At 42.1% G+C, this 27,720-nt stretch overlaps 3 protein-coding genes across 5 annotated transcripts; all 3 read left to right on the top strand.

The window, feature by feature from the left end:
* The first annotated feature begins 1,261 nt into the window (after positions 1–1,261).
* Positions 1,262–3,623, top strand: LOC118111273 (leucine-rich repeat-containing protein 23). Its single transcript, XM_035159707.2, has 8 exons — positions 1,262–1,336; positions 1,994–2,103; positions 2,225–2,345; positions 2,452–2,593; positions 2,792–2,922; positions 3,018–3,154; positions 3,299–3,503; positions 3,603–3,623. Exons 1-8 carry the CDS (start codon positions 1,262–1,264, stop codon positions 3,621–3,623), a joined length of 942 nt encoding a protein of 313 aa, XP_035015598.1.
* Positions 3,624–4,674: 1,051 nt separating this feature from the next.
* On the top strand, positions 4,675–13,001 carry tktb (transketolase b). Of its 3 annotated transcripts, none has more exons than XM_035159608.2 (15): positions 4,675–4,958; positions 7,315–7,340; positions 7,963–8,080; positions 8,166–8,279; positions 8,396–8,493; positions 9,039–9,230; positions 9,658–9,785; positions 9,874–10,070; positions 10,164–10,328; positions 10,775–10,931; positions 11,014–11,144; positions 11,232–11,315; positions 11,433–11,529; positions 11,686–11,805; positions 12,069–13,001. In XM_035159608.2, exons 1-15 carry the CDS (start codon positions 4,941–4,943, stop codon positions 12,239–12,241), a joined length of 1,818 nt encoding a protein of 605 aa, XP_035015499.1. In that variant the 5' UTR covers positions 4,675–4,940; the 3' UTR covers positions 12,242–13,001. The 3 variants fall into 3 exon arrangements, with proteins under 3 accessions (XP_035015499.1, XP_035015498.1, XP_035015497.1); XM_035159607.2 differs by having other exon boundaries at positions 7,312–7,340; XM_035159606.2 differs by lacking the exon at positions 7,315–7,340.
* A 3,589-nt stretch (positions 13,002–16,590) lies between these two features.
* On the top strand, positions 16,591–27,226 carry si:dkey-32e6.6 (extracellular matrix protein 2). The gene is made up of 8 exons (XM_035159803.1): positions 16,591–16,615; positions 16,718–16,976; positions 17,310–17,425; positions 19,250–19,382; positions 19,771–19,928; positions 20,023–20,162; positions 25,336–25,662; positions 26,876–27,226. Exons 2-8 carry the CDS (start codon positions 16,922–16,924, stop codon positions 27,021–27,023), a joined length of 1,077 nt encoding a protein of 358 aa, XP_035015694.1. The 5' UTR covers positions 16,591–16,615; positions 16,718–16,921; the 3' UTR covers positions 27,024–27,226.
* The last annotated feature ends 494 nt before the right edge of the window (positions 27,227–27,720 follow it).

The raw sequence follows: 27,720 nt of genomic DNA, 5'->3' as shown, positions 1-27,720 counted from the left end.
ACATTTTTCCATTAAAAAATCACTTTTTGTTAAACTCTGCATCCTGGGTCCATCTGCTTCACCGCTCCTGACAGTTGTGCCATTATGGTCTTTTCCTCAATTTAGTTTCCTGTTGAGTTTAGTTGTTCAGGTGAATACACTCTGAATATTATAAGATAAAAGAGTAACGCTTGTTTGTGAGTTACTATTTAAATCAACCCAGGGTTTATATAAAAGAACACTTCAAAGGATTCATTAATCAAAGAATTCTTTGTTGTCAGTTTGCTTTAATGTCATTGTCAGTGGTCATAGATTTCTTTGATGTCTTAGACTGTTGCAAATGTGAAAGATTTATACGATCTGAAGAGAAACGAGACAGTGTTTTGACCTGAACAGATCTATCAGTCTGTATGTCCTGATAGCACCACCTACTGCCAAAAAGAAGTAAGCCTTTTTTACAACTTTAATTCGATTTACATAAAATTTTCATCGCGTGGTCTTCACTTGATGGCGTGGACCGTAATGCGTGATTAATGGGCTATTCAACATTGCGTGAGGGACACAGGAAGTGAAGCATGCAACACAGCAGAGTTCGAATGTGCTCGGGCCTGCACAGTGCTGCTTTGCAGCCCTAGTTTATGTGTGTATTTGTTCAAACACGCTAACATGTGTTTCATTAAGCTTCTGTAAAATAATCAAGAATAAAACATTAGCATCATCAATGCTAATAATCAACGATGTCTTCTGCTGGCGAGCCAGTAAACGCTTTTATCATTTTCACATTTGAACTTGAAACTTCCAAAATGTGTTTTTGCAAGATTTAAAAAAAAAGAGGAATATGATGTAACTCGTGGTGTTTGTGTTTCTGATGCAACATCTTGAGGTGCAGAAGTTGATGTTGCAGAGCAGGTTTTTTTTAAACTGAGATGTATTTGATTCTCTCACACGCGTAAACTCACCTGCTTGTTAAGTTTCCATGGCAACAAGCGTAAAACACAGATCAAGGTTAGCCTGTTAGCTACCCCGCAGTTAGCTTTATCAATGGTTTACTGTTTACACAAGATTCTTGTCGTCACCACTCACTGTTTGTTGTTAAATTCTTGCTTTAATGGTTGTAGTTAAAAATGAGGTAAGATGTAGTTGCTACTCGCCACGTCACATAAAGTACTGCTAGTCTAGCTAACCTAGACAGTTGTGTTCATTTTTAGTCAGCTAACGTAAACTCGTAAATACGGGTGCACTGAAGATTTGTATTTTGTGAAAATAAGCCTAGTTGACCAGCATGTCTGACGTGGACGAAGACACAGTCATGTCGGGGGTAGATGGTGAGGAAGACAGAGTGGAAGAGGACGAGAAGGTAACGTTAACAGTGATTAAATGAATTGCACTGAATTTTCACACATTTTGTAATGGATGTTAACGCTGCCTGGAAGATGGACACTAGGAAATAGATGGATACCTAAGTGATCCCGAGGGTAATTAAGGCATCCTGTAGCACACAAAACAAACAAACACTAGAGCATAGGAATAGTAAAAGGACAAAATTAGTCACTTTAAAGCCATACTTCATTTTACAATAACAGTGCACCACCAGATACAGGTTTTAACAGGTGGTTGTGTTCATTTAAAAAAAGTTAACCTGGCTTCATCCCCACACCACCTGCCCTCAAAAGTAATAAAATAGATTAAACCTTTGGGGGGAGGCCACAGGTGTAATGTAGGCAACATTTAACCCCCAACATTAAAAGAATGGGACTGTACAAACTGATCCTAAAGCTGCAGAGACATGAAACCACAAGTTAAGAGAATGTTTTAACCCTCATCTGCAAGCTTATTCTCCCACTAAACCCAAGCAAATGCACTTCATATTATGGATTTTTTAAGATTTGACTTTAAAAAACTCCAGCCTCAACCTTTGACCCAATATATCGACACAAACAATGGGGTTTATAATTATTTGTACAACAATATACAGATATAGTTCTTTGATATCGTCCCTCTCTGTGTTCAACAGTTGAAGGTTTCCAATTTGACCCGGGAAACCATAGGTGAGGGTCTGTCGTTGCTGTGCCGAACAGCAAATGGACTTGGGCATGCATTTATCAAACTGGACTTAAAAGACAAGTAAGGAGACAAAGATACAAGTGAAATAAAATTGCCTTTCGCCTGTAGTTTTAATTTCATGTCATGTTTACGTCTTCTGATTCCTTACAATTTTTACATTTGTTTATGTGTTTCTCCTCAGACGACTGAATGACATAGCTGCAATTAGCAGCTACATTCACGTTCGTTTTCTGGATTTGTCCAATAACCAGCTCACCGTTCTGTCCCCTCTGGCATCTCTGATCGATCTGATTTGGCTGAAGGCAAGAAGCTCTCGTCTTTGTTGGTTTAGACACTAACATTTCTGGGCCTGTCACTATCGTTCACTACAAGTGATGATAAATCCTGAATGCACCTCTTCTTCTGCAGGTTGACAATAATGCTTTGGCATGCTTGGAAGGAAATCCTTTCACTCAGTTAAAGTACCTGCAGTGGCTGAGTGTGGCTGCCAACCAGCTCACAGACCTAGGCGGCCTAGTTGGACCTGCTTTAGAGACCCTCAATCTTAACGGTTTGTTTTTTTAGTTGAAGTGCTGTTTTGGGTGATGCTATGGGTCACAATAAGATACTGTAACTGATTATTGGATCAGAAGGGGTTTTATCATTTAGTTTTAGGTGTAACACGTTGTTTATTCCCCAGCAAGATATCAAATATCTATTCCCTAATGTATATTATTGGAAGGGTTGTAACATGGCATCTCTTTGGCAGGTAACGGTATTAAGACAATGAAGAGCCTTCAGATGGGCTGTTTTGGCAACCTGGCAACTCTAGAGCTGAGAGGAAATCTCCTCGAAACCACTGATGGCATTAACCTTCCAAACCTGCAACGATTATATCTGGTAAAAATAACCCTACCATGACTTGGTTAATGGCCCCTGTATGTATGTAATAACCACAAAACTGCTGCCTGCAACTATCCTTGGTCTCTGTTCAGGCCCAAAATGCAATCAAACGTCTGGAGGGATTGGAGAAGTTAGAGCACCTCACCACCCTTCATCTGAGAGACAACCAACTGGAATCTCTGGATGGTCTCAGCCCCAACATGAAGTGTCTTCAATACCTCAATGTCAGGTATACATTTTATCAGCCTGATACAATGATATCACCAGTGTAACACCAGTGACCTATTGCACTCATTATAAATTCATAAACCACCAATTAAAGTGATTTGTCCCAGATTATATATCCCAAATATTTCTGTCTCTCTCCCCTTAGAGGCAATGCAATCTCAGATGAGAATACCCTACAGTGCCTTGGGCTCGTGTCAAAAACACTGCGTGCTCTGGTGCTTTCTGAGAACCCGCTGGTGGAAACCACAGACTACCGAATAAGTGTGCTGATTCTTGTGCCAAAGCTGGAGCAAATTGACAAAGAACCTGTCTCCCCTGAGGAGAGGACTGAGGCCCAGGAGAGCATCAAGGTAAAGCTAGAAAACATTTAAATTTCTCTTTGTGATGTGATCAAGCCAAAAAAAACGTTCCTTTTTCTGGTTTTCCTAATGGCATTTGTAACATTTCAGGAACATCAAGAGGCGCATTAAGATTTGCAACAATAGCCTAAATGAGGAAGTGTTTGACTTCCTTGACTTTCCTGAAAAGACAGGTGGATGGGTGACTGTGGCCGTGAAGTATTGTGCAAACTATATGATGCATCATTAATAAATGTGAACATTACAATTGCTTGTGTCGTGTTTTCACATATTTACAGCCAATATTTGAAAGAATAAAACGTTAAAATGGATATTTCTGTTACATCCATTGTCATGTAAAAATGCAGGTAATCAGCTGAAGTTACCAAGCAAGTGACTAAGGAATAATAAATAGGTTGCCATTTGAACCTCTCCAGGCAGTTCTCTTTCCCTGAGTAAGGATGAGAGGGCATATTCTGCCTCCACTTCCCCATTGGCAGGGTTCCAGCTGCAGCTTTAAAGGGACAGTGACATGAAAGATGTGGAAAATCCCCAATCTCAAGTACAACAATAAGAAGAGAGTGTGCACATTGTGTCAGATAACAAGAGTTTCTGGCTCACAGTTGCATATTCAGTTGTCTATGGCATTTCCACACAGCATAATCACACTGTTGCCATAACCAGGAAGTCGACTTCCCACTTCACTGATTTAAACACTGTGTTTCTTGTCTTGTAAATGAAGAATTTAATATCACTGGGAGCAATTTCTGTCATTGTATTAACATATAATTATATATCATTGATATATTGATTATCTACAGGTCTCCACACTGTGGGTGCATTTATTGATTTATTCATTCATAAATTCAAATCATCCATGCTTTTGCTACTGATGCATTGATGGTTCTCCCTTTAGTTAGTTAAGCTTTATTTCTGACTTGAAGGTGCACATCAGTATAAATATATAACAAAATACAGACTTACAGACTACATACAGACTTTTGTTCCAGTGCTTCCAAATGCAGGACGAGTGCCTTGTGTCACTCAGTGTTGTCTCCGTTAAGCTGAGTTAAACTGCGAGTTAAGATAATACTAATAATTTGAGATCACTGTCAGGGATCAGGGATGAGGAAGCACTAACTTGCGCCATCTCCTCTTCCTCCAATGATTGGATTGGGGGGGAGTGGCTGTTAGAAAACACATAAGTCCCCCCTGCTCTCTCTCGCTCTCTCCTTCCTCCTCCTCCTCGGTTTTGTCTGCACCGGGTCGATCGCAGCGACGAAGCAAACCGACACCAGGAAGCAAATAACCGAGATCAACTTCCCGAGAGAAATCAAATCAGAAGCAAAAGCCAGAAAACATGTCGAGCTACCACAAACCAGACGAGAAAACCCTGCAGGGGCTGAAGGACCTCGCCAACAAGCTCCGGATCCACTCCATCAACGCGACATGCGCCTCAAACTCCGGGTAAGTCATTCAAAGTTACTCGCATCAGCTGTTGTTATTGAAAACTGTGAGATTATGAATTGTTAAATCTGTGTTGTATGGATCCTGGAGCTCGCGCGCGATTCACTTGCGCAGGCCTGGCTCCACGTGCTGCGGATTACCTGCACGTAGCCGCAGCGCACGAGCTAGCGAGTGGTCACACAGCGTGTCTCCGTTGAGCGTTTAAATCAATGCATAGGTTCAATTCACACGAGTGTACATTGCAGGCTAAAGCTAGCATAAGCTAACAGTCTGTGGAGGTGTGTCTCTGAAGCTGACGAGGGGGGAAATAAACGGCTGCACGTCCATATCTGGGTGTTGTAGTCCTAGCTTTATTATTCATGCTTTCTGTAAATGTAATAAGTTTACTTTGTTTGAGTTTGCATTTCAGGCTAACGCTAGCATAAGCTAACAGTCTGTGGGGGTGTGTTTCAGACACTGACCATGTAAAAGAAATGTCTGCCCGTCCGTGTCTGGGTGTTGTAGTCGTTTAACTTCATTATTCATGCTTTCTGCAACAGTCACTTGTAAAGTCACCAGATGCTGCAGATAATTAGCAGCCACCCTTTTTTTTTTTTTTACTACAAGCTGATAAGAAATCACATGACCACGTCGCAAGGGCTGAAGCTCGTGTTCAGCTTGACGTTATAATTTACAGTTGCAGCTTCGCCTTTTAAAAGAGTTTTACAGATCACTCACTCACTGACACAGACACACTGGTCTGTCCAGGAAGCGTGTGTCACAGAGAGCAGTAGTGTAAAGTGCACCTGTGGCGTTGCTTCATCCTGGAAGTCGACAGTTCCCTGAAGCTTTTATTTCAACCTGCTTCCTCCTCACTGAGGTAACTTTACCCCCCCACCCCATCTGTTGAAACATGTGGAAGTCCTGCAATCCATATGACAAAACATGTTAGATTCAACCAAAACGACCAGAAAAACCATATACATGGATGCAGCGTGTAATGAGGAGTAAAGATGTTAAAGAAAAACTATTTAAGGCTTAATTACTTTTCTTCCATTCATAATGTGCCAACACCGTCTGATTTCTATTTTCAATTGTGTGTGTGTGTGTGTGTGTGTGTGTGTGTGTGTGTGTGTGTGTGTGTGTGTGTGTGTGTGTGTGTGTGTGTGTGTGTGTGTGTGTGTGTGTGTGTGTGTGTGTGTGTGTGTGTGTGTGTGTGTGTGTGTGTGTGTGTGTGTGTGTGTGTGTGTGTGTGTCTCTTCTTTAGCCCATTTGCATTTGTGAATGTAGGATTTCCCATACAGGGTGAAAAGGTTCTATGTAAACAATGTCGTTCTTATTATAAAAAGGTGTTTTTCTGAAATGATAAACAGACAATGTCTTAAAATACAATCTTTATCTTAGAAAATTAACTTTATTCCTAGGTATTCAAAAAATAAGATGACAAATTGTCTGTTAATTCACTTAGGTAAGTGTCACAATAGTTTGGAACGGGTAAACAGTCAGTTTCTGTGGTTTCCTTGTCAAGGTTGGAGATTTATAGCTTTCTGTGACTTGCAGGTTATTCTGGCTGACCTTTGACCTTCCGTGTATTGTGTTACCAAGACCACGAGGCTTAAACACCTGTCGGCACATTCAAATCTAAAACGACAGTTTATTTAGAAAATATCCGAAATACTTGTGTAGTTAAATGTAATTGGTTTTTAATGCCTCTCAGTCAGCACCACTGAGTAATGGTTATATGTCCAGTCATATCTACACCCAGGCTTATATATTGATTTTGTGTTATTGTCCCAGAAACATTTCATATAACTTGTGTTTTATGATTTCTTTTGTATTATGTTCTTTTTTGCCTTATTTCACAGCTTTCAGAATTTGAAGTAGTGCTTGGCAAGGCGAAATGATCATACTGTACTCATGTAAACAAGGACCAAAACCTTTTGATGTTTTTAAATGTATACAGTATATTTATATAACATATTACAATCACTTGGCCAGGTACTTGAGTCATATTTGGAATAACCTGTATTTACATAGTCTGCATAATTACCATTACAATGGTAACCTTCCAAGAAATCCAGATGACAAAACTGCAATGTCTGACAAAAGAAAATGTTTGTTGATAAACCAGTTTTTGTCTCTTCCTTGTACCACTTGAGGAAAAGGGTGAGTAGCATCCTAAAGTTCAGTGCGGACTGTTGGGCCTCTAAACTTGATGTTCCTGTGTCCATTATAACAAAGGATGTCTTTGAGTTTCTTCACCGCCCACTCATCACCTGTTCTTCCTCATTGTTTAACTGATGTGTAACATGACACTCAGAGAACCTGGCGGCTTTTGTCACGGCCTCCATGAATTAACGTCAGTTTTTCTCAGCAGGTCGTCTCTGTAGAAAAGGACAAGGGGTAAATCTAGCACGGGGTTTTTTTAAATTGTAAAATATGACCATGATGTGCGTTTGAATAAGATAACCTGGTGTGTTCCCAGCATGGTTGAAATGTTTCTATTTGAAATCTAACCCACACAGGAAACTGAGATGCTGTTGGTCAATGTGGAATTTCTTAACGTGTCTATTACAATACTTGTACCACTCTTGTGCAGCAACTAACAGTTTCTTAGCCACAGAGAGTGGCAACTCTTGTGGTTAAGTTCTTTTTTTTTTTTTTTTTTTAAGCTCTGAAGTTTGGTAACACAACTCAGGTGATTGTGCTGCAAATTAACAATCTACTAGCATAAATGTTATTCCTAATGCTTTTTAGATGGGAGGCTGTCCCAAAACCAGTGTTTGGAAGTTTGCATCCAGCTCTCCTGGATTGACTAGAATCAGTTTTACAGTGTGTCTTATTGCTTGACTAAAACAAAGTGCTTTTAAATGAATTATACTAGGTGATCTTTCATGGGTGAAATCAAAGTGTAAGGATCCCTGAATGTACCAAAACATGCATGGAGTGGTATTTGTTTTCTTTTTGCATGTTGGCATTTTAACTGGTGTCCTGTCTAAGTGGTTGTCTTTCTATTTGTTCCCAGTCACCCGACATCATGCTGCAGTGCAGCGGAGCTCATGTCTGTGCTCTTCTTCCACACCATGCGCTACAAAGCAGATGATCCTCGCAACCAGTGCAACGACCGCTTTGTGCTCTCTAAGGTTTGCATATAGAAACATCCTTCAGTTGGTCATTGTACTTGAGGTTTTTTAATGTTGGTGTTTAAAAACAACCACTTATCTCTAGGGCCATGCTGCACCGATCCTGTATGCTGCCTGGGCAGAGGCAGGTTTTGTGAAGGAGTCTGATCTGCTCAACCTGCGCAAGATTGACTCTGACCTGGAGGGCCACCCCACACCAGTAAGTCCTGAATTCTCTTCTGGTATTAGTGTTTCTTTGGAGAACAGATAAATTGATGCCCCCATCACCCTCTATCTTGGCTAATGTTTTTACTCCCTTGTTCCTGTTTCCACCAGAAACTGGCTTTTGTTGATGTGGCAACAGGCTCTCTGGGGCAGGGGCTTGGTGCTGCCTGTGGGATGGCCTACACTGGCAAATACTTTGACAAATCCAGGTGCGTATGGAGCAAAATTATGGACAAATTATGAAGTTAAAATACTTGAACCTAATTCAGTTAAAAAAAAACTTGGTTCGGTGTAAAACGGTAAAAAAAATTGATTTTATAGTGGTTTAAAGTGAAGGGCAGAAGTTCTCTGTACTGCGACTTGACTTTCTCTAGATGTGAAATGTCAAATACTGAGTTGTTGCTTCAACATTGTCAATGTAAATAAATTGAGTGTAATGCTTTAACTAGTTGGCAGGGACCTGCTTGGCTGAAGTGGTTCCTGATGCACCATAATCTGTTAACTGGATAAATCAGTAGTATTGTAATTGTGTTAAGTCCGTCCATGGCAGGAGCATGGAACAGGGTCAAAAGTTTAGATGCTCTGATCAGTTTTTATTGTAATTGATGGACTGATTTAGATCATAAGATGTCTGGATTATAGAAGGCAGCAGGATGTGATAATCAATATTTGACTTTTGCGTAAATAGAGTGTAGAAAGTTGTGTTTCAAGAACAACAGCAATATTGTCATGATCCCCCTTCATTGTGTTGTAGTTACCGTGTTTACTGCATGCTGGGTGATGGAGAGTGTTCCGAGGGCTCCGTGTGGGAGGCCATGGCCTTTGCCTCCTACTACAAGCTGGACAACCTGGTGGCTGTCCTCGATGTCAATCGGCTGGGTCAGAGTGAGGCAGCACCCCTGATGCACGACATGGAGACCTACCGCAAACGCTGTGATGCTTTTGGGTCAGTACCAACTCCCAACTTTCCACTCGTCCACTTTTGTCAAATATCTTCGGTAATATTCATATATGTTGGCACAAATCAACCGTTGAAACATCAAGATTACAGAAGAGTCTTTTGTTATGTTTTTACATTTGAATAACTGGGACCTCACTATACGCAAGTTCTTACAGCTGTTTGTACAGGATTTAATGTTGTAATTTCACACTGTCATGGGTAGACTTCATTTGGCCACTTCTTGTTGGACTTTCTCTTCCCCTCTATTGAAATATTGACCGTTCTTTTTTTTATCTCTGCTCCTCTTAGCTCAGTTAATGATTTTTAAGCCTAACCTGTTTGCTTAGATGTGCAATACATCCCTTTTGCTTTTGGGTTAATATTTAATTTTTGATGTGTAGCATGTTGTTAAAATTTAGCCATGTTTGTGCAGGTGGAACACGTATGTAGTGGATGGACATGATGTGGAGGAACTGTGCAAAGCTTTCTGGCAGGCTAAGCAGGTCAAGGGCAAACCCACTTGCATTGTCGCCAAGACCTTCAAGGGCAAAGGACTCAAAAGTAAGGAAACATTTCATATGGTGAATATTAATCAACTTCTTCTTCAGTTCTTTGAATGTGATTTATCATCTTCATCCCTTGGCTGTAGATATCGAGGATCTTGAAAACTGGCATGGAAAGCCCATCCCTAAGGACAAAGTCGAAGGCCTCCTGAAACACTTGCAGTCTCAGATCCAGGTCCCCAACAAGACCCTTTGCCCTGAACTGCCCAATGATGACACAGCACCTGCAGACCTGAGCACCATCTCTCTGCCGTCCCCCCCAGCCTACAAAAAGGGAGACAAGGTACTTGTACACCTGAGACTTCCTACAAAAATAAAATTTTGATGTGTTAATCTTTTTAATCGCTCAACACCCATTTCCTCTCCGTCTTGTCAGATGGCAACAAGGCGAGCATACGGCGTCGCGCTGACCAAGATGGGCGAGGCCAGTCAGAGAGTGGTAGCCCTGGATGGGGACACGAAAAACTCCACCTTCTCCGAGACCTTCAAGAAGGCCTTCCCCGACCGCTACATCGAGTGTTTCATCGCTGAACAGAATATGGTACATAGTAGTTTAGTCCTCTAGAGTGATTCTTTTTTAAATTTATTTAAAACATTTTTTTTTTAAATGCTCTTGATGCCATTTCCTCAGATGCAAAATTTAACATGAAACAAGGTGAATTCAGAGTTCTTGTAAATCTACATAATGTTCAAATACAGTTGGAAGTGTTTTGTACTGAAATCTGTTTACCTGCTCTGGCCTGTCAAGTGTCATAACGGTTATGAAAGACTGTAGATGTATCTGGCTCAACCTACACTCTTAACTACTGTAATCTGCTCCAAATTGGTCTAATCTGTTACTATTCATTCTCTAGCCTGATAATCCCGGATTGTCTCTACTGCTCGTCACCTGTGACCAGTTTACTTGAGCCTCCACACTTAACCTCTGCTTAATCCCATCCACTGTCATTATAACTAACCAGTTTTTGATAATAATTGCTGGTGTAGGTAGGAGTGGCCATCGGCTGTGCCACCCGTGACCGCACGGTCGCATTCGCCAGCACATTTTCGGCCTTCCTGTCTAGAGCTTATGACCAGATCCGTATGGGAGCCATCTCCCAGACCAACGTCAACCTGGTAGGATCCCACTGTGGAGTCTCCATCGGTGAGCTTTCTTCTGAGGGGTCACTTATTGGGAAGCGTTCAGTTTGCACCCCACCACTGACTGATCTCATTTTCTCCTTAAGGTGAGGATGGTCCTTCCCAGATGGCTCTGGAGGACTTGGCCATGTTCCGTGCCATCCCAACATGCACTGTGTTTTACCCCAGTGATGCAGTGTCCACAGAGAGGGCTGTCGAGCTAGCAGCCAACACAAAGGTCGGTGGGGCAGCCTCTTATTAAAGCTTGTCCAGTAAGCCTTCTCCACGTGACATTATCTTGTAACGCATCGCTCTATATTCTCAGGGTATCTGTTTCATCCGTACCAGCAGACCAGAAACTGCAGTGATCTACTCACCAGATGAGAAGTTTGAAATCGGTGTAGCCAAGGTAATGATCACTACCATGATTTTACACACATCAATTCTTGTCGATTATTAGAATCAAAAGAGAATGGAACGGAAGCCAGAAGAACTGCAACATAAATAAATGTCTGTATTAAACCAGGTGGTGCGCCAGTCTGACAATGATCGGGTGACTGTAATCGGAGCTGGTATTACTCTCCATGAGGCCCTTGCTGCTGCTGATATGTTGGCCAGTGAAGGTAAACTTATGTTGCCCTCTAGTGGCTGAATTCAGGAATTAGTCTTAAAACAACCATCTACAATTCCAGTGTTCAATTCAGGGAATCAGGTCATCAGTCATTCATTTAGCTGTTGTGGCCTAATAAAAATAACACATTTCTAATCAATTCCTCTAGGAAAGAACATCAGAGTGATTGACCCGTTCACCATCAAGCCCCTGGATGCCTCTACCATTCTGGCAAGTGCCAGAGCCACAGGGGGACAAATCATCACTGTGGAGGACCACTACAAGGAGGGTGGGTTGGTTTTCTGCTGTGCTTTGATTTCCTGATACTTTAGCAAGTACCCCACCTGTTTGATGATTTACAGGTTTTGTTTCTTGCCAAGAATATGTCAGGGGGCCATGATTATAAAGCTAACTGGGACTGGCTGGTCCCTCATTGGTTGGATTTTTAAATATTATTGAAAGGTTTTGTGCTGAGATTTTTCTCAAGCTACCTGCACCTGGTAGACCTATTCAGAAAACCTCCATCTCTCCGGTCTTGTCTCCTCTATGTAGGGGGTCTCGGAGAAGCAGTCCTGTCAGCTGTTGGTGCAGAGCCCGGCATCATTGTGAACCGACTGGCAGTGTCTGGTGTTCCCCGCAGCGGAAAGTCCGCTGAGCTGCTGGACATCTTCGGTATCAGCGCCAAGCACATCGCTAAAGCCGTGCGTCAGACCTTTGCGAACTAAGGACTGTTCCCGATCTCGCACGTGTTTCTCTGTTTACTCTCACCCAATTTTCTGCCCAGCTTAAGAGCTCTCTGGCATGATCAAGTGAAGACCATCTCTGCTCGTGGCTTTGACTCAAATGCAGTGAATTATTATTATTGACACAGCTATAGAGGTGGGAAGGATTAGAGTGAAGTGTGGTGTTAATAACATTAATCATGCACTGTTCAGTTACCTCTCCCCAGAAGAGTTCTGTTCTTCCATCGAAAAGGGTTCCTTTCTCATATCTTGTTTTCAAATGGTGTCCTGGATGTAGCTCGGACAAAAGCATTGATGATTACTGTAAATGTTGTATGTTGACAACTGGATTTAATATCCCGTCATGCCAGCTGCCTGTCTATGTTCTGAACCTTCCTCGGGCCACAACTTGTTTTGCGTTCCAATCATTTCTTAACACATTCCTAACGTCCATTTCTTGTGATTTCTCGCTTCCCTTCTTGGCGGTCTTTTTCTAAGCAGCACTGTTACGGTTTGTCATAAATCTAATGTACGAGATAACTTTTTGTTGTGTTTAGTCATAGTCATAAATGCTCAGTCAAAAAGCTTGGGTCCAGATTTGTGCTTCAAAGACCCTGAGTGTGAGAAGTCAAACCAGTTTACTAATGAACTCTTCTTCCTCTCATGGTTCCTTACCACACAGGCATTGCACAGTGTTACTTGCATTTCACCTGTCATCGTGTGATTGCTGTGATGTGCTGAAATAAAAAATAATATCCTGATGCATAATGCGTTTGTCCTTTTTTAATATCTCAACAACCATTTCAGGGATTGTCAGAATATTTTGTGCAGACATTAATGGTGTTGCAATGGTCAGCACTGTTGCCTCAGATTAGTGAAGGTCCCTGGTTCTGATTCCAGTTCGACCAGGATCTTTCTGTTTGGAGTGAACACTCGGCTTCATCCCACCATCCAAAACCATGCAGAGGTTGATAATAGACTAAATCTGTAGGTGTGAATGGTTTTCTGTTTGTTGGTCCACTGATACACTGGGGACCTGTCTGGGTGTACCCCTCCTCTCGCTTATGTCTCCTGGGATTGGCTCCTGCGACCCTCAAAGAATAAGCGTTATAGACTATGTAATGTTTGGCATTAATTGTACCTGGAGGATAAATCTAAAACTTTGATCATCTGATATTTTTTCCCTTAGGGTCCACATTTATGAAACATTTTGCTCTTTGGTTAAAGGTTTTGACAATGTTGTATAAATTGTCATGTTCCCCTCATGGATGAAACGTAATTACTTTGGTGATATCCCTAATTTATTGTCCGGTCAAAATTTCACTTCGTCCAGTTTGGTTTATTACCAAAGGCGTTTCCATCAACCTGAGCTGGATTTGTTTTTCAATTGCTAGTGTGAACGTACTAAACAAAGATTGTGAACGTAAGTAAATTTGTCTTGCATTAGCATATTGATGCTATGCTCGCAGCATCAATGTCAAAGTTCATCTGGAATGTTACGTGCTGACATAAATTTACCATTTCGTACATGTGACTTATATTAAGGCTTGAAATGTTCACTTTCTGTCCGACAAGATATTCCTTTTTACCAGGCAATTTTTATATTGAAGCGTTTTATTTTTTATCTCGGCCAGGGAGCTTATATTTTCACGTTTGTTTGTTTGTTGGATTGTTTATCTGTTAGCGGGATTTTGCTAAATTTACTCGACCAGTTACCATGAAACTTGGTTGAAGGGTGCGGTATGGCTCAGGGAAGAAGCCATACATTTTGTGTGGATCCGGATCAGGGGCGGTATCCAGATTTTTTTATTTTCTTTTCACTTTAACATTGTGAGTTTTTCAACATTTTTGATTTCTCAAACATTAATTCATGGATATTGATCAAATAAAAACTAAAAACAACTCAAGCACGTTAATAAGACTGATATTTAAGCATTCGTGCAGTTTGGTGCAGATCACAATAAAAATCTGCATCTGGTGAATTTAAATGTGGCTCCTTAAGGAGGCTGTTGGGCCTTGGTGGAGGTATCTGCTCTATTAAGTGCCATTCTAGTTTCAAGATTCTTTTGTTTTGGAAGTCTTAGCAAATACGATTTTCCTAATATAAAATATAAAATATAAACATAAATACTAAATAAACCCAATTCTTTTTTTTACGGCTTGCGTTTGAGAGCTGTTTCTGTATTTTTTGATATTTTACACTTGAGTACCATTCTCTGCAGTGGGAACTGGTCAACCAGGGTGTTGTCTGACTGAGGTTTCGGATGAGGTCGAATGTGGTTAGTGGGTTACTGCATGCTCATGTCAAGATTTAAATGTATGGTCTTTGGACAACATCGCTATTTACCTTGGAAGAATACGCGGGGACCCGAGAGTTTCAGTGTTGAGTGCTAAGTTGTCCGATGTGCCATTTGGAACATGTCTGGGTTCTGCTGCCGTCTCCGTCTCATCAGCTGATCTCCAGATACAGAAATATAAAAACCTGTTTCACGGCCAAGAGCTGATGCATAATTCAGATCTATAAATTAATCGTGTCTTTCAGGTTGTCTGGGATATAACAGCATTCATGTACATGTCAACCGATTTAGTGCATGTGTGTGTGGTTACTGAGCAAATAAAGTCTGTCAGCAAGTTTCAGCCCACAGTGAAAATCCCACTTTGGCTCAACACTCAGCCAGTGGCACCTGCTTGGCTCGAGCGTCGAAGGTGGAGATGCACACACAATCCGGAGTACTAGACAATCAATGTACAGTATGTGTGTACAGAATGTGAAGACGGGCTCATTGTCTATGTCCACAGAGGTCGTGTTTGATTTCGTACATACACGCTAGTGGAGCTTGGCCAAACAAGGCTGACTCCAACCTGAACTGTCTCGTGTCGTAAAAGGTCAAAGATCAGAGCAGTCTGCTCAGATCCCAGTCTGATTCAGTGAGGAGAAAAACACAAAACATACAGAACATCGTGAATTCATCTGTCAAACTACAGGACAGCGTCCAACTGGAACCTATCGCATGTGTATGAAAGTTACTGTGTTGCTGTTTTTTATCTTGTTCGTCTCTTATCTCCTCCACAAACCTCTGTCTTTCCACCCGGTGTTAGCAGACAGTTATGAAAGGCCGAGGAGACGAGGAGGAGCAGGGCGGGTCTGTGTATTTCATGGTGCGATGAACCAGGGCCCTTATTAACAATGTGAGGGTTTATTTTTTTTGTACATCTCGGCCTGCTGGATATTCCTCCCCATCCTCTCACTCTTTTCCTCATTTCACTCTGAGAAGGGGACATGTGCAATACGTCACTGTGGAGAAACTTCACCACAGTTTTTACTCTGTGTTAATAATCTGAAATTCTTCTTTTCTGACTTTTTTACTTCTTAAAGGTTCTGACAGTTTCAGTTTCTACAGTTTGGCACAATCGTCTGCCCTTTCTTCGGATTCGCTTCTTCATCGCTGAGGATCTTAAAGCTCTGGGACGTTTTTGTCAATCGGAAAAAAGCTTGAATTGATCCAGAAATGGAGAAACCAAGGACATGGATCATGCTCATTTGTCTGAGTGGCACAATTTTATCAGGACTAAGCCTGAACTCTTGGCAGGACATGGATGCTCACCTTGAAACTTCTTCTGAGGCACCTGATGCAGAAACAGCAGCCGTTCTTCCACCAGGAACTGATACAGCTGGGACCTTGTCAGATTCACATGTGTCAAGATCAATGCTTCCTGCTGGTAAGCTGTTTTTTTTTTTCTGCATGTTCTTGGATGAAAATTCTTTTAATAACTGAATTAGTTTGAAGTTATTCAGCTCATACATCATAGTGAAAAACCTACTTTTTGATTGATTGATGTCTCTAATTGTGCCCCTCACCCTTGGTGTCATCTTTATGATGAAGAGAGAGAGGACGAGCATCTGAATTTGGAGGCAGAAGAGGAGATGGAACAGCAAAGAAACGTGGAGGCTGATAGAAGAAGGAGAGGAGCCGGGGGGAGGGCCAATCATGCAGCTACAGTGGAAGCCAACGCATATAGAATAGTAGGAACTGACAAATACAAAACATCTCTCAACGTCTTTAAGAATCAGTTGATTTACACTGATTTACTCCTTAGATTTAAAGTGTTGGTGTATTTTTATCTTTGTAGGCAGGAGTGGGGCAACCGCTGATGGGCTGGAGGAAGCGTGGAAAAGCAGAAGTGGAATCCAGCGCCCTCATGGCTGTACTGAGAGAACTTCATGCTGAGAAGAAGAGGCTGACGGATCCAGAGAAAGCAGAGGAGGAGGAGGAGGAGGAAGAAGAAGATGATGATGATGATGATGACGACGACGACGATGATGATGACGATGATGACGACGACGATGATGATGATGACGACGATGAAGAAGAAGAGGTTTCCTTCCTCTTTTCTGACAAATAAGACGATTTCTTTTGTTTTCAGTTTATTTAATGAAGCAATTATCTGTCATGTAATTCTATAAATTGTTTGTGTCAGGAAGAGGAAGAAGAAGAAGAAGAGGGGGAAGAAGAGGGAGAAGAAGAAGAGGGAGAAGAAGAGGAGGAGGAGGAGGAGGAAGAAGAAGAGTTAGAGGCCACTGAGCCTCCCACCGATCAAACAGAAACACACAGTAGCTTCACGGAGTCTCCTCTTGGCGAGTGTCAGACCACTGACAGAGAAATCAGCTGCAGGGGCATCGGCATGACTCACCTGCCAATCATCCACAACCTGGAGGCCACAAAGCTGGACATGGCAGGTGTGTATTAGTGTGTGTGTGTGTGTGTGTGTGTGTGTGTGTGTGCGTGTGTGTGTGTGTGCGCGCGTTTACACGCTGTGGTGGCAGATTCACTGTACGAAAGTAGCACACACACATAATATTTCTTTACATATAGTGTCAGTAACGGAAACCTGACGTGATGTTCATTCTTTCTCTGACAAAGTTCACTGACCAATAAGTCCCAGCACAAATGTGTCACCATGACATCTGAGTCAAGTCCTGTCGAAATACTTATCACAGCATATTACATTCTTACAGTATAGGCTACTATGTGAACGACATCTTGTGCAATAACGTGATTTATCTTTGAAGAAAACAACATCAGAATCCTGGAGCCACAGGTTTTCTCTGGCCTGTTGAACCTTGACACACTGGACCTGAGCAAGAACCAGCTGGACGATGAGTCCTTCAGTGAAAAGCCCCTGACTGTGAGTATCTCTGCTCCGTATTTCATCTGATTCATCCAACACTGCTGTCCACACTGGTGACCGTAGAGTACTGTGCATCACACCTGTAAAGTTAAATCATGTTTGAATGTACAACTCTCTGCCACTTAAGCAACAGCGCCCCCTGCAGCCACTCTGCTCACCAAAGTTTTGTGGTGTGAAAAGAGGCATTCTCCCTTTTCCAAGTCAGTGTAGCAGCTAACAGATTTGGAAGCTGCTATTATAAGGTCAAAAAAGTTGCATAGTGTTGATTTAAAATACTAAAGTGTTACATGGGGGGATGGAATACAAATTCACAAAGGAGAAAAAGAAATAAACAAAAAAGGAAAGAAAGAAAGAAGTTCCACACAGTGAAAATAACCTGTATTCTGTTTCTATTTTGAGCATTAAATTGAGTGTTGGGCTGAGGTGCAGTGGTCAGTACTTCCCCCTCACAGCTAGAAGGCTCCTAGTTTGAATCCCGGTTTGGCCGCGGCCTTTCTCGGTTTCTCCCAGTGTCTGTGTGGGTTTTCTCTGGTTCTCTGACATCAGACATGCAAATTGGGGTTGGGTCGATTGGAGGCTCTAAATTTTGTGAATGGTTACTTGTCTCTGTGTTGGACCTGTGACGCGCTGGCTATTATCAGCTCCCCCAGTGACCCCCAAACGGTATATGGATGGATGGATGGAGTGTTAGACATACACAGGACAGTAAAGTGCAACAATAATGTTCAATTGTTTTAGCTGACAGCTTTTAAGTGTTACTGCATGTGTAAAAGTTCAAGCTCAAAGTGTTTATTGTCATATGTACAGAGGCTGTACAATGGAATTCTTTCTTTGCCTTCCACTATGAACACCTTGTTTCATTAAGAGTTAAAATATATATATAATCACTGCAATATAGTGCAATAGACAGTAATGCAGATTTATGGTCCTACTGAGTTGGTGCAAAGCCCAAACACGGGTGGTGCGAATGCATTTGCAGCTGCTTTTATTTAATTTTACTTTTATAGGTGGTAAAGGTTAACACATATAGAACTGATCTGATATTGACATAAAAAAACCTCCTTCATGTGGGGATCATGGGAATCTGCAGCCTTCTACATGTGAAATGAGTGAATTTGTGAGTTATAAGACTCTAGCTCTAGTTTTACTAGCTACTTTGCATCTAATTAAAATAAAAGTTAGGCTGCTTCCTGTATCATTACGGTAATAAAAGAGCACTGAAAATTGCATTAACTAATCCTCTCTAAGAATAACCCCTGGTCTAACCTCCAAATGACACAGATCCTGACCACACGGAGGCAGCCCGCCGCACTCTGACCAATCATTACACACCACCATTGACATTCTCTCACGGTATTGGCTGGGACAAACCTGTCGGAAAACAGCTGCAGCCAATGGTGTAGAGAATAAAAGGGAAATTATTTTTAGGGATTTTCTTTTTTTTCTTTTTCTCGACAATTTTCTCCTTGCATCCCGGTAATGACAGAGGACCGATGGCCTGGCTAGAAGGATCCTGCAAAAGATGCCGTCCACTGCTTTTACTTGACACACACACACCGACCGCAGCAGCTTTAACTGAGGAGCCACACTGAGCAGCTTTGCCCAAAATACAACATGATAGATGACATGGAGTAGATGCTCGGATCTGACATTCTCTCATTTGGTGTATTTCTGTCAGCTGTGATTGTGTCCTGCTTGGCGAGAGGGATGTGAAATTATGGATTTTCAAAAGAAGTGTCCATTTTTGTCTGTTTTATCTCCCTGGCCTGTAAATCCATCTGTCTCTCTCGTTTCTTTTCTTTTTTGCTGTGTGTCATGTAGAACTTGACCTTTCTGAAGAAACTTAACCTGGATGGCAACCAGCTCACCAGGATCCCACCACTGCCGCTGTCTCTCACGGAGCTCAAGCTGAACAGCAACAAGCTCACTACACTCACACCTGACTGTTTCAAAGGTAGGAGTCGTGTACAGGACTGAGAAATAAAAGGCGTCTCTCAAAATAGTGGCTATGATTACACGCACCGGGAAGCACCTGGGTTCTCTATCCCAAAACATTGGCAAAAAATCTTGGTGTCACCTTTAACAATGACCTCACCTTGAATAGTCGTCAACACAGTTCTCCAGTCGAGTTTTCTGCAGCTCAGGAAACTTTCAAAGACCATCGTGTTTTAACCAGAAGAAACCTAGAGATTGTTATTCGTGTTTTCATTTCCTGTCATTTGGATCTTTGCAATTCTCTCTTCACCTGCCTGAGCCGACAGAGTCCACATAAATTACAGCTCCTCCAAAACTATGTCTTAAAAGGTGCTATATAAATAATCTTTTTAAAAATATTATTCCAGGTCTGAGGAACCTGTCGAGTCTGGAGCTGGAGGAGAATATTCTTCATGATGGCAGTGTGTCACCGCTCTCCTTCAGACCTCTGAAGAAGCTCCTGAGACTCCAGTTGGACAACAACCGCTTCCGTTCCCTCCCTCTGGGCCTTCCTCGCTCTCTTCAGGTGCACTCATATAACTTCACTGAATCCTCCCCCGTTATACATAGACACAAGGATGAGAGTAGTTCCAACGCCTGTCTTTTTTTCTTTCATCCAGGAGTTGGAGTTGAATGGAAACCAGATTATGGAGGTGTCAGAGGAGCCACTGAGGGGCTGTGTCCATCTGAAAGTGCTGGACCTGAGTCACAACCTGCTGCACGAGCAAAGGATTGGTGACCGCGCCTGGACCCATGTCAAGTATGTCCGTCCACCCACCCATCCATCCATCCATCCATCCATCCATCCATCCATCCATCCATCCATCCATCCATCCATCCATCAATCCATCTATTTAAATGCACTCCCTCTGTCCGCCACAAGAGGGTGGACTGGTGTTTTCTGGCAATCTGGATCCTTTTGTTATGAGTTTTGATTGTTTTTTCTAGGTTTTCATTTGATGCGTGCGGTACTTAACATAACACATTTCCGTCAAAAGATGATACACCTCCTATTCCTATAATTTAAGTAGTAACTGATAGTAAGTATCAGTATCAGGTGCTGACCCATGTAATCCACATGCAAACACACTCACTTAATCCACATCAGTACGTTTTGTCTTCTTTAGCATGTTAAGGTATCAATCTATCACACATTCTTCTTCTTCGTATTCTTCTTCACCTTCTTTTTCCTCCTTCTTCTCCTTCCCTCTCTCTCACACATGCAGAAGTTATCACACTTGACCTTGTGTACTCAGACGAGCAGACGTGTGAGGGAGAGCTCAAGGGCAATGTTCTGCCTGCATACATACGTGTGTGTGTGTGTGTTTCTGTGTTTGTCTCAATGTGTCTAGATGGTGTCTGTGCGTGTGTGTCATGTTTAAATATGGTGAATTCCAGTGGGTTTTTCTCTGCTCCCTCGGGTCCTTGTGCACCACAGTGGGAGATTCAGGGAAAACGGAGTAAAATAAATAAAAGAAAGAGAGAGGGAAGGAAAGACAGGATAGAACCGTAGAAATCTAAAGCTGAGTAAATAAATTCGGGGCAAAATCTGACTGAAGAAATGATGACATGTTGTGACCTCAGAGGGAAAATAAAAAACCTCTGGGACGGAGAAGAGACGGCTCTGTCCTGCTGCACGTCAACTCTTCATTTGACTTCTGACTCAGGTGTATTTGACTCCTGACACTTGACCTGATTAGTGGTGAGAGCGGCAGCTTATTAGCCTCCTTCCTTTAAAAGCTTCCCTCAGCACTGCAAAGACAAGTGTGAACAAATTGAACTTGACCCGATCTCCACTAACTCTGCGGGAGAGGACACCTGAGAGGTCAAAGGTCAAGTAGTTGGATTGGATGTTGTTCTGCACATGACGATTAAATCCATGTTGAATTTCGGGAGAAATTAAATCCTTATGTTGCTCTGCGGAGGTGTGTGGAAAAACAGACAGAAAGGGAATGAAAAGAGGGAGCGAGAGAATGAAAAGTAAATTGTCTGAAGAAAGATAATAATCTGCAGTGTGGTTCTGGTTAGTGGAGCGCCTCTGTTCCATGTCATGAAGTCAGTGTTATTGTTGCCTCTTGCTGGGCTGCAGGGATCGGAGGTACGAGTGGAGGATATACTGGATGTTTAGGGGGAGCTTGGGAGAGCAGCTTGGACCTGGGATCTGTCTCATGCAGACCAGGCTGAATGCTAGCACCTCACCTCATTATATACTGTACCTTGTAAATTACTGTGCAGGTAAACTGTGATCAGTTTGTGTATTATAGCCTAATAGTTCAGCTAAGATATGTTTGCTTTCTTGCTCCCAGTGGCCATGTTTTTGGACCCAGAGGCGTTATGTTTTCAGGTTGTCTCTCTGTCCCATTCTTGTGAACCCAATAATTGTAAAAGCTCCTTGAGGACATTTTTTTCAAATTTGCTACAAATGTTCACTTGGCCTCATGAATAAACTCATTATATTTGGGTGGTAGCAGGTCGTGGCGGCCTCACAAAACATGTGTTTGGCCTCTTGATATCTCAAGTCTGCCTTTAGGGAATTTTCTTCAAATTTTGACCAGTTGTCACTTGTACTCAAAGACGAACTGATTCGATTTCAGTTGTCAAAGGTGGAAAATGCATGTCGACTGAAATTGCACTGCTTGATGGAGGCAAACAACCACAGGACAGTATTTCTAGTTTTTAATAAGTACTTTCAAAAATACTTAAGTACGTCAAATACATGTGTCAAGTACATATTTGTAATTTAATCAACATCTGCAGTAGTATGACTTTGTACTAAGAGCCAACTTGTCTTTCTTCATGGACAGCTTTCATTGTCAAACACACACACACATTTCACATCTTCTCCTGGCTTTTTATGAAGCTGTCAGCTCAAATATCTGTTAAATGTCTCCGCACTCACTCAAAATTGAATCATGATCACATCCCTGCTGCCAGCCAACAGAACCACATGTTTCAAGTTACTTTCACTGATGAAAGCACCATAAATAATCACATATTCAGTCATTCCAAAAGTCCATCATAATAACATTTTGCGGGTAATATGTTTCCAATTATTATTTTTAATGGAAAGTGTTTGTAATCTGGATTTTGCGTGCTCTGCAATTTAACATGGGTCATTAACTAAAAACAGAAAACAGTCAAACTGTGGCGGCAGTAGTAATTGACAAGTGACACAGAAACTTTGTCTCATTTTGTTTGACATTATGTTTAAACAGGAAGTCATTACGTCCTGATTGAATTTGATATGTATATATATTCATTTGATTTTCATCCTTTGTGTCATTTTGACTGAGAGGCAGTTGTTGGAGAGGATCTGTGGTTACATTTATCATCGCTCACACTGACTGCACGGAGGCACAGGTTCACTGATCATCACATCAAAGCTGTGTGTGTGTGTTGCGTCACGTCATGACGTGTCGGAGCCTGACAGGACGTGTAATGAAAGCTCTTTTATCTTCAGACCCCCACAAATTGGTTTTGCAATAAGCTTACGTGGCATAACAAGCACACATGCACACACCACCACCACACAAAAACACAATGATGAAGCATCACACTTGTGTCATGTGAAAACCTCTGACTTTGATTGAATAGTAATTTAGTTCACATTTAAATGTGACATTGATATATGTACCCTAGACATAGAAGTAAACTCACAGTGGGCGAACACCATACACTAAGTACAGCCACAGTCATATTCAGTGTATAAATTAATCCAAATGTGCTTCAGTCTGCACTCAACAGATGTGACTAACGGCCTAAAATACCACACGTCAGTCTATGTTAATAAATTCAGTGTACACAGAAGCCTGCAACACAATGACACAATATAGCTAAACCCTTTCTCTGCCATCATCCATCCATCAAACCATTATTCAAATCAAGTCTTGGTCTGTGCACCCGGTTTGGCGCAGCTGCTCCGCCTGGCTACACCACCTATCCTGGTTTGGTTCCCAAAGTGTGTATAATCCCTGTGTGCAGATTCCTGTTACAACCCAACATCCTGAGGATAAGCAGAGCAGCTTGATTACTCCTGGCCGTGTTTCGCTCTCAAACATGGACACACACACAAATTCATGCACACAATAAACTTTGGATTTTGTGTGATAGCTCTTTGTTTCGCTATTAAATATTTCAGAGATGAAGTCATAAATTAATCCTGGAAAGAAATTGTTTTAGGGCATGTTTGTTAGTTTGATAATGCAGTAATCATTTGTGAATTTGCATTTAGAAATTCACACATCATACATGTCAATTATGTTAATTCATCAGTTTCTTGTACATCATGTTCCCTATGTGTGTGTGTGTGTGTGTGTGTGTGTGTGTGTGTGTGTGTGTGTGTGTGTGTGTGTGTGTGTGTGTGTGTGTGTGTGTGACAGTGGGTGGGGGTATGGAGGGTGGGGTCCTCTGAGAAGAGAGGACTGCGTGTCCCCCATTAATACCTCATCATTACCATATGGAGCTCTGAGCGGACTGCTGCTGAGCTTCCTGGCAAAGATGGAGAATACAAATCAACACCAGCCAAGCAGTGCGGAGAACGGATCAAGTGATATATGTTGGGTTTAAATTTTCAACAGAAACACATTTTTCACAGGAATCCATAACTGCCACGATACGTGTAGGTTACACAAAAGGCCTGCTGTGCAGTGAGTGAGTGTTGGCTCGTGTTGGTTTTGAGTTCAATCTACCGTTGTGCTCTTTCCCACATTTATGGTTGTACTGATGTGATGTTTTATTACACCTCCCTTAGGCGGGTACGTAACCAACCTCCACACTGGACCTTGTTCCACGCAACTGAGGGAGGAAGGACAAATGCCAACCATGACCTTTCCTGCAACACAGACCAATTACCTGAAATTAATTGATATACACACAGAAAAATAAAAGTGCCATCTGGAACCAAAAATGGTTGTTTGAAGTGATGCTAACCTTTTAGCCAGAGGTTGTTTAAAGAACCATTTCTGCATATGGTTCTATAAAGAACCCCCAAGGGTGCGTCAAAGAACCATTTTTGATGGTTCATGAAAGGTGCCCCAAAGAACATCAGCAAAAATTGGTTCTTTGTTGGACCCTTTGTTGGTTCAGTTAAATCAATGGTTCTTCATTGTCATTCAAAATGTCATGGGTATGGTTGAAAAGTCAGTACATGGACTTACTGGTTTGCATGGCCCTGAATTGGTAAAATGTTGGTATATAAACATTTTGATCAATTCAGGGATTTTAACTCCTTGGCATCGTACCACATCATCTCATGGGGGTGAAAACAGCAGTGCATCCTGGGAGTTGCAAAGTTCAAGGGTTGAGAGTTAATGAAGGGGTCTTACCGTAAGTCACTTAGCGGCAGAAATGCTGAGGCACTCAACGTCAGTCAGTCACATGTCAGTCTAAGCGTCTCCCACATCCACAATCCTCCTCTCTCCTTGATTCCTCATTGGGCCTCATTTCACTCCACTGCATGGGCATTGGCTGGCCTCCTGACGATGCTCTGAGTTCATTGGCTGTTGAGTGTGGTCTGTGAAAGGTGGAAGAACAGGAAATGAGGTTCATCTCCTGCTGTGAGCTGGGCCACAAACTCACAACAGCTGTGTGGGATCTTCCAGAGAGAACACTGAGGCTCTGTGTTGTGTCTCTGCCTCCGACCCCTGAGATCTGCTCCTCCCTCCATGAGCGTTCATTCTTTTTACCACTAACAAAACATTTGTTTTCCCTTTATCAACCACTCTATCAACCACAATTTCCCCCTCAAACTGCCATGCTCTCTTACAGTTTACCCCCCAGACCCCAGTATTATCTCCCCCACTGCTCCCCATGTCTCCCCCGCATCTTAGACTCCCACTCTGCACTCTCCATCCGTCGCTGAAAGCACTATCAGTAAAATGTCTTCTCGTACATCTCTGAGAATCATGATTCTTCTGTGGGCTTTTTCTCCTCAGGTCCCTGGAAGCCTTGGACTTGTCCTTCAACCAGTTCACCTCTGTCCCGATGAATCTGCCTCGTCCTCTCCACAAACTGCACCTCCAACACAACAACATCAGGCACATCCCCACCTTCGCGTTCCGCCACCTGCGGCCCGGCCTACGCTCCCTCTGGTTATCCCATAATGCCTTGAGCAACGAGGGTTTACAGCGACCGTCTTTTGTTGGAACCTACCGCTCCCTGGTTGAGCTCCTATTGGACAACAATCACCTGCGGGAGGTCCCTCGCTGTGTGCGGCAGTTTAAGAAGCTGCAGGTGCTCAGACTGGACAACAACCAGATCAGGTAGAATCACATTTACCGTCAATTAAGTGTTAAGGAGTGAAGTTAAGCAAGTGAGGCTCCCTTTGGAAATTATTTTAAGGCGCTTGGAAAAGCAGCAAAGAAGGATATTGTAGGGTATTCAGTGTCTTTACAAATACAAGTTTTCAAGCCCACATTTCAAAAAGAAAAGATGAAGACAGTTTCTCATTAATCTGTACTGAACTGCACCAGTTTGTCCTTTGCGCTAACACAGCATGGTAAACAAAACAACAATTACGATGTCCATGACCTTGTGTTTGTTATTGTGGTCAGCAGCCCAACTCGATGCATGCACTTCAAACAGAAAAGTTGGCCAACGTCCGTCAGCTCGCAACTGCCGAGAAGTGACCTAAGAAACAATCCTAAAGTCTTGTCTCATTCCTGTTTGAAAGACAAAGACCCAGTGATTATTTTAAAAAGTGGAGTCACACATTGTTTTCTTTGGAAAGACAACCTGGAATCCCTGTATCATGTATATATTTCGAATCTGTAATAACGCTAAAAGAATAATGGAGAAGAGTTGTTCAAAGAAACATAAGATGTTTTAAGACATGACCCAATTTTCCGTTTGCCTTTCACGTGTGACAAACATCCGAACATTCAGACGAGTAGTGGCCCCTCGCAGGAGGTATCAATTCTGCTGCCTTTTTGTTTATTGACACTGGCATCTGTCCTTCATGCCAAAATATGGCACCTCCTTCTCATCTTGAGATATTTTTATAGTTTTGCATCCAATCGCAGATGAGATATGTTATTCACCCCTGAGGCCTTTAATCAACAACACCCGTGCTCTTCTATATGTTTTCATTTGAATTGATTTGAAACTGATATTGAACCAAATTTGTAAATGTCGATATTTCTATGTTTATTCCAACTCGAAGAGATGGGATATGGATGTTTTATTCTTTGTCAACTACTTTTAGCTAATAATTGGCACCCAGCGATTTAAATATAACCATAACTCTTTATTTATTTTAGATTAGCAATTTATCCATTACTTTTACTGTCTACATTTCCTTTCTTTATCTCTTTTCATTCTCAATCACAAGATATAATGTTCAGGTCTTACATGTGGTTGACTATGTGAATTTAAAAGAAAAGTGCAAAAGTAGCTCCTATAGGGTACAAGTGTCCATTAGATATAGAATTCTGCATGATATATCTAAATTCAAGTGTTTGTGTGTTGTGCTCCCAGGCTGGTGAGGCGCTGGGGAGTGTGCCATCCTCGTAACTCCGGCTCGACCTTGGCTTCAGTCCACTTGGAAAATAACCCACTGGAAATGGAGAAGATTCCCCCAAATACCTTCTCCTGTCTGATTCATGGCCAGGGACTGGTCCTGTAGCTGCAGCAGGATCACACATCTGACCACCAGACCACACAGATACAAAAAGGAAAAATAAACATTCGCATTATCATCAGGGTTTTCGGTATCCGTCTTCTCCCTCTACTGCTCCTCTCATTATAATCTTCCTAAAATCAGGAAGGATTTGCAGAAAAATCATGTAGTTTGCTCAGTCAGCCAGAGCTCCTTTCATTTTACCAACACCAAACCCATCTTTTTCTCTCGCATCTCATCTGTGATTATGGAAATGACTGTAATGTTTTTGCTCCGTATTAAAGCCAATGTGTAATTTACACAGTAATTGAACTGATTATTATATAAAATTGTCTCGGTTGTATAAAAGGGATCATACATTACGGTGGAATCTGGATCCGCTCAAAACACAGGTCTGACTCTGTTTTCATTCTCTTCATTCAAGTGTGTGATACTTTGAGAATATGTTGACTGAGGAGGATTAAGCCATGTCTCCAGTCTGAGTCTGCGGCAGGAAGAGCCTCTGTATCAAAGGGGCCGTTTGGATGGGACATGGGAAATGTTGGGACTGCAGCGTGGGGGTCCCTGAGAGTCCAAGAAAATATCTGGTGACACAGTGCGAACCCAGGGAGCCCATTAGAAAGGAAAACATAAACATTCTGCATGTTCTCTATCACCCAATGGCCTCCAACATAAACATCTACAACCAGCCGCTCGGGAAAAA

The sequence above is a fragment of the Hippoglossus stenolepis genome, chromosome 6 (genome assembly GCF_022539355.2).
Source record: "Hippoglossus stenolepis isolate QCI-W04-F060 chromosome 6, HSTE1.2, whole genome shotgun sequence".
Lineage (NCBI taxonomy): Eukaryota > Metazoa > Chordata > Actinopteri > Pleuronectiformes > Pleuronectidae > Hippoglossus > Hippoglossus stenolepis.
This window is presented reverse-complemented; position numbering and strand designations above follow the sequence as displayed.

Bases quoted from the DNA above. Each gene is read 5' to 3' on its own strand.
- LOC118111273 (XM_035159707.2), top strand. From the start codon at position 1,262: ATGTCTGACGTGGACGAAGACACAGTCATGTCGGGGGTAGATGGTGAG. The intron at 2,594-2,791 runs GTTTGTTTTTTT...TCTCTTTGGCAG, and splicing joins AGAGACCCTCAATCTTAACG to GTAACGGTATTAAGACAATG. The intron at 3,504-3,602 runs GTAAAGCTAGAA...GTAACATTTCAG, and splicing joins AGGCCCAGGAGAGCATCAAG to GAACATCAAGAGGCGCATTA.
- tktb (XM_035159606.2), top strand. From the start codon at position 4,852: ATGTCGAGCTACCACAAACCAGACGAGAAAACCCTGCAGGGGCTGAAG. The intron at 10,932-11,013 runs GTGAGCTTTCTT...TTTCTCCTTAAG, and splicing joins CCACTGTGGAGTCTCCATCG to GTGAGGATGGTCCTTCCCAG. The intron at 11,145-11,231 runs GTCGGTGGGGCA...CTATATTCTCAG, and splicing joins AGCTAGCAGCCAACACAAAG to GGTATCTGTTTCATCCGTAC.
- si:dkey-32e6.6 (XM_035159803.1), top strand. From the start codon at position 16,922: ATGACTCACCTGCCAATCATCCACAACCTGGAGGCCACAAAGCTGGAC. The intron at 19,383-19,770 runs GTAGGAGTCGTG...ATATTATTCCAG, and splicing joins CACACCTGACTGTTTCAAAG to GTCTGAGGAACCTGTCGAGT. The intron at 19,929-20,022 runs GTGCACTCATAT...TCTTTCATCCAG, and splicing joins GCCTTCCTCGCTCTCTTCAG to GAGTTGGAGTTGAATGGAAA.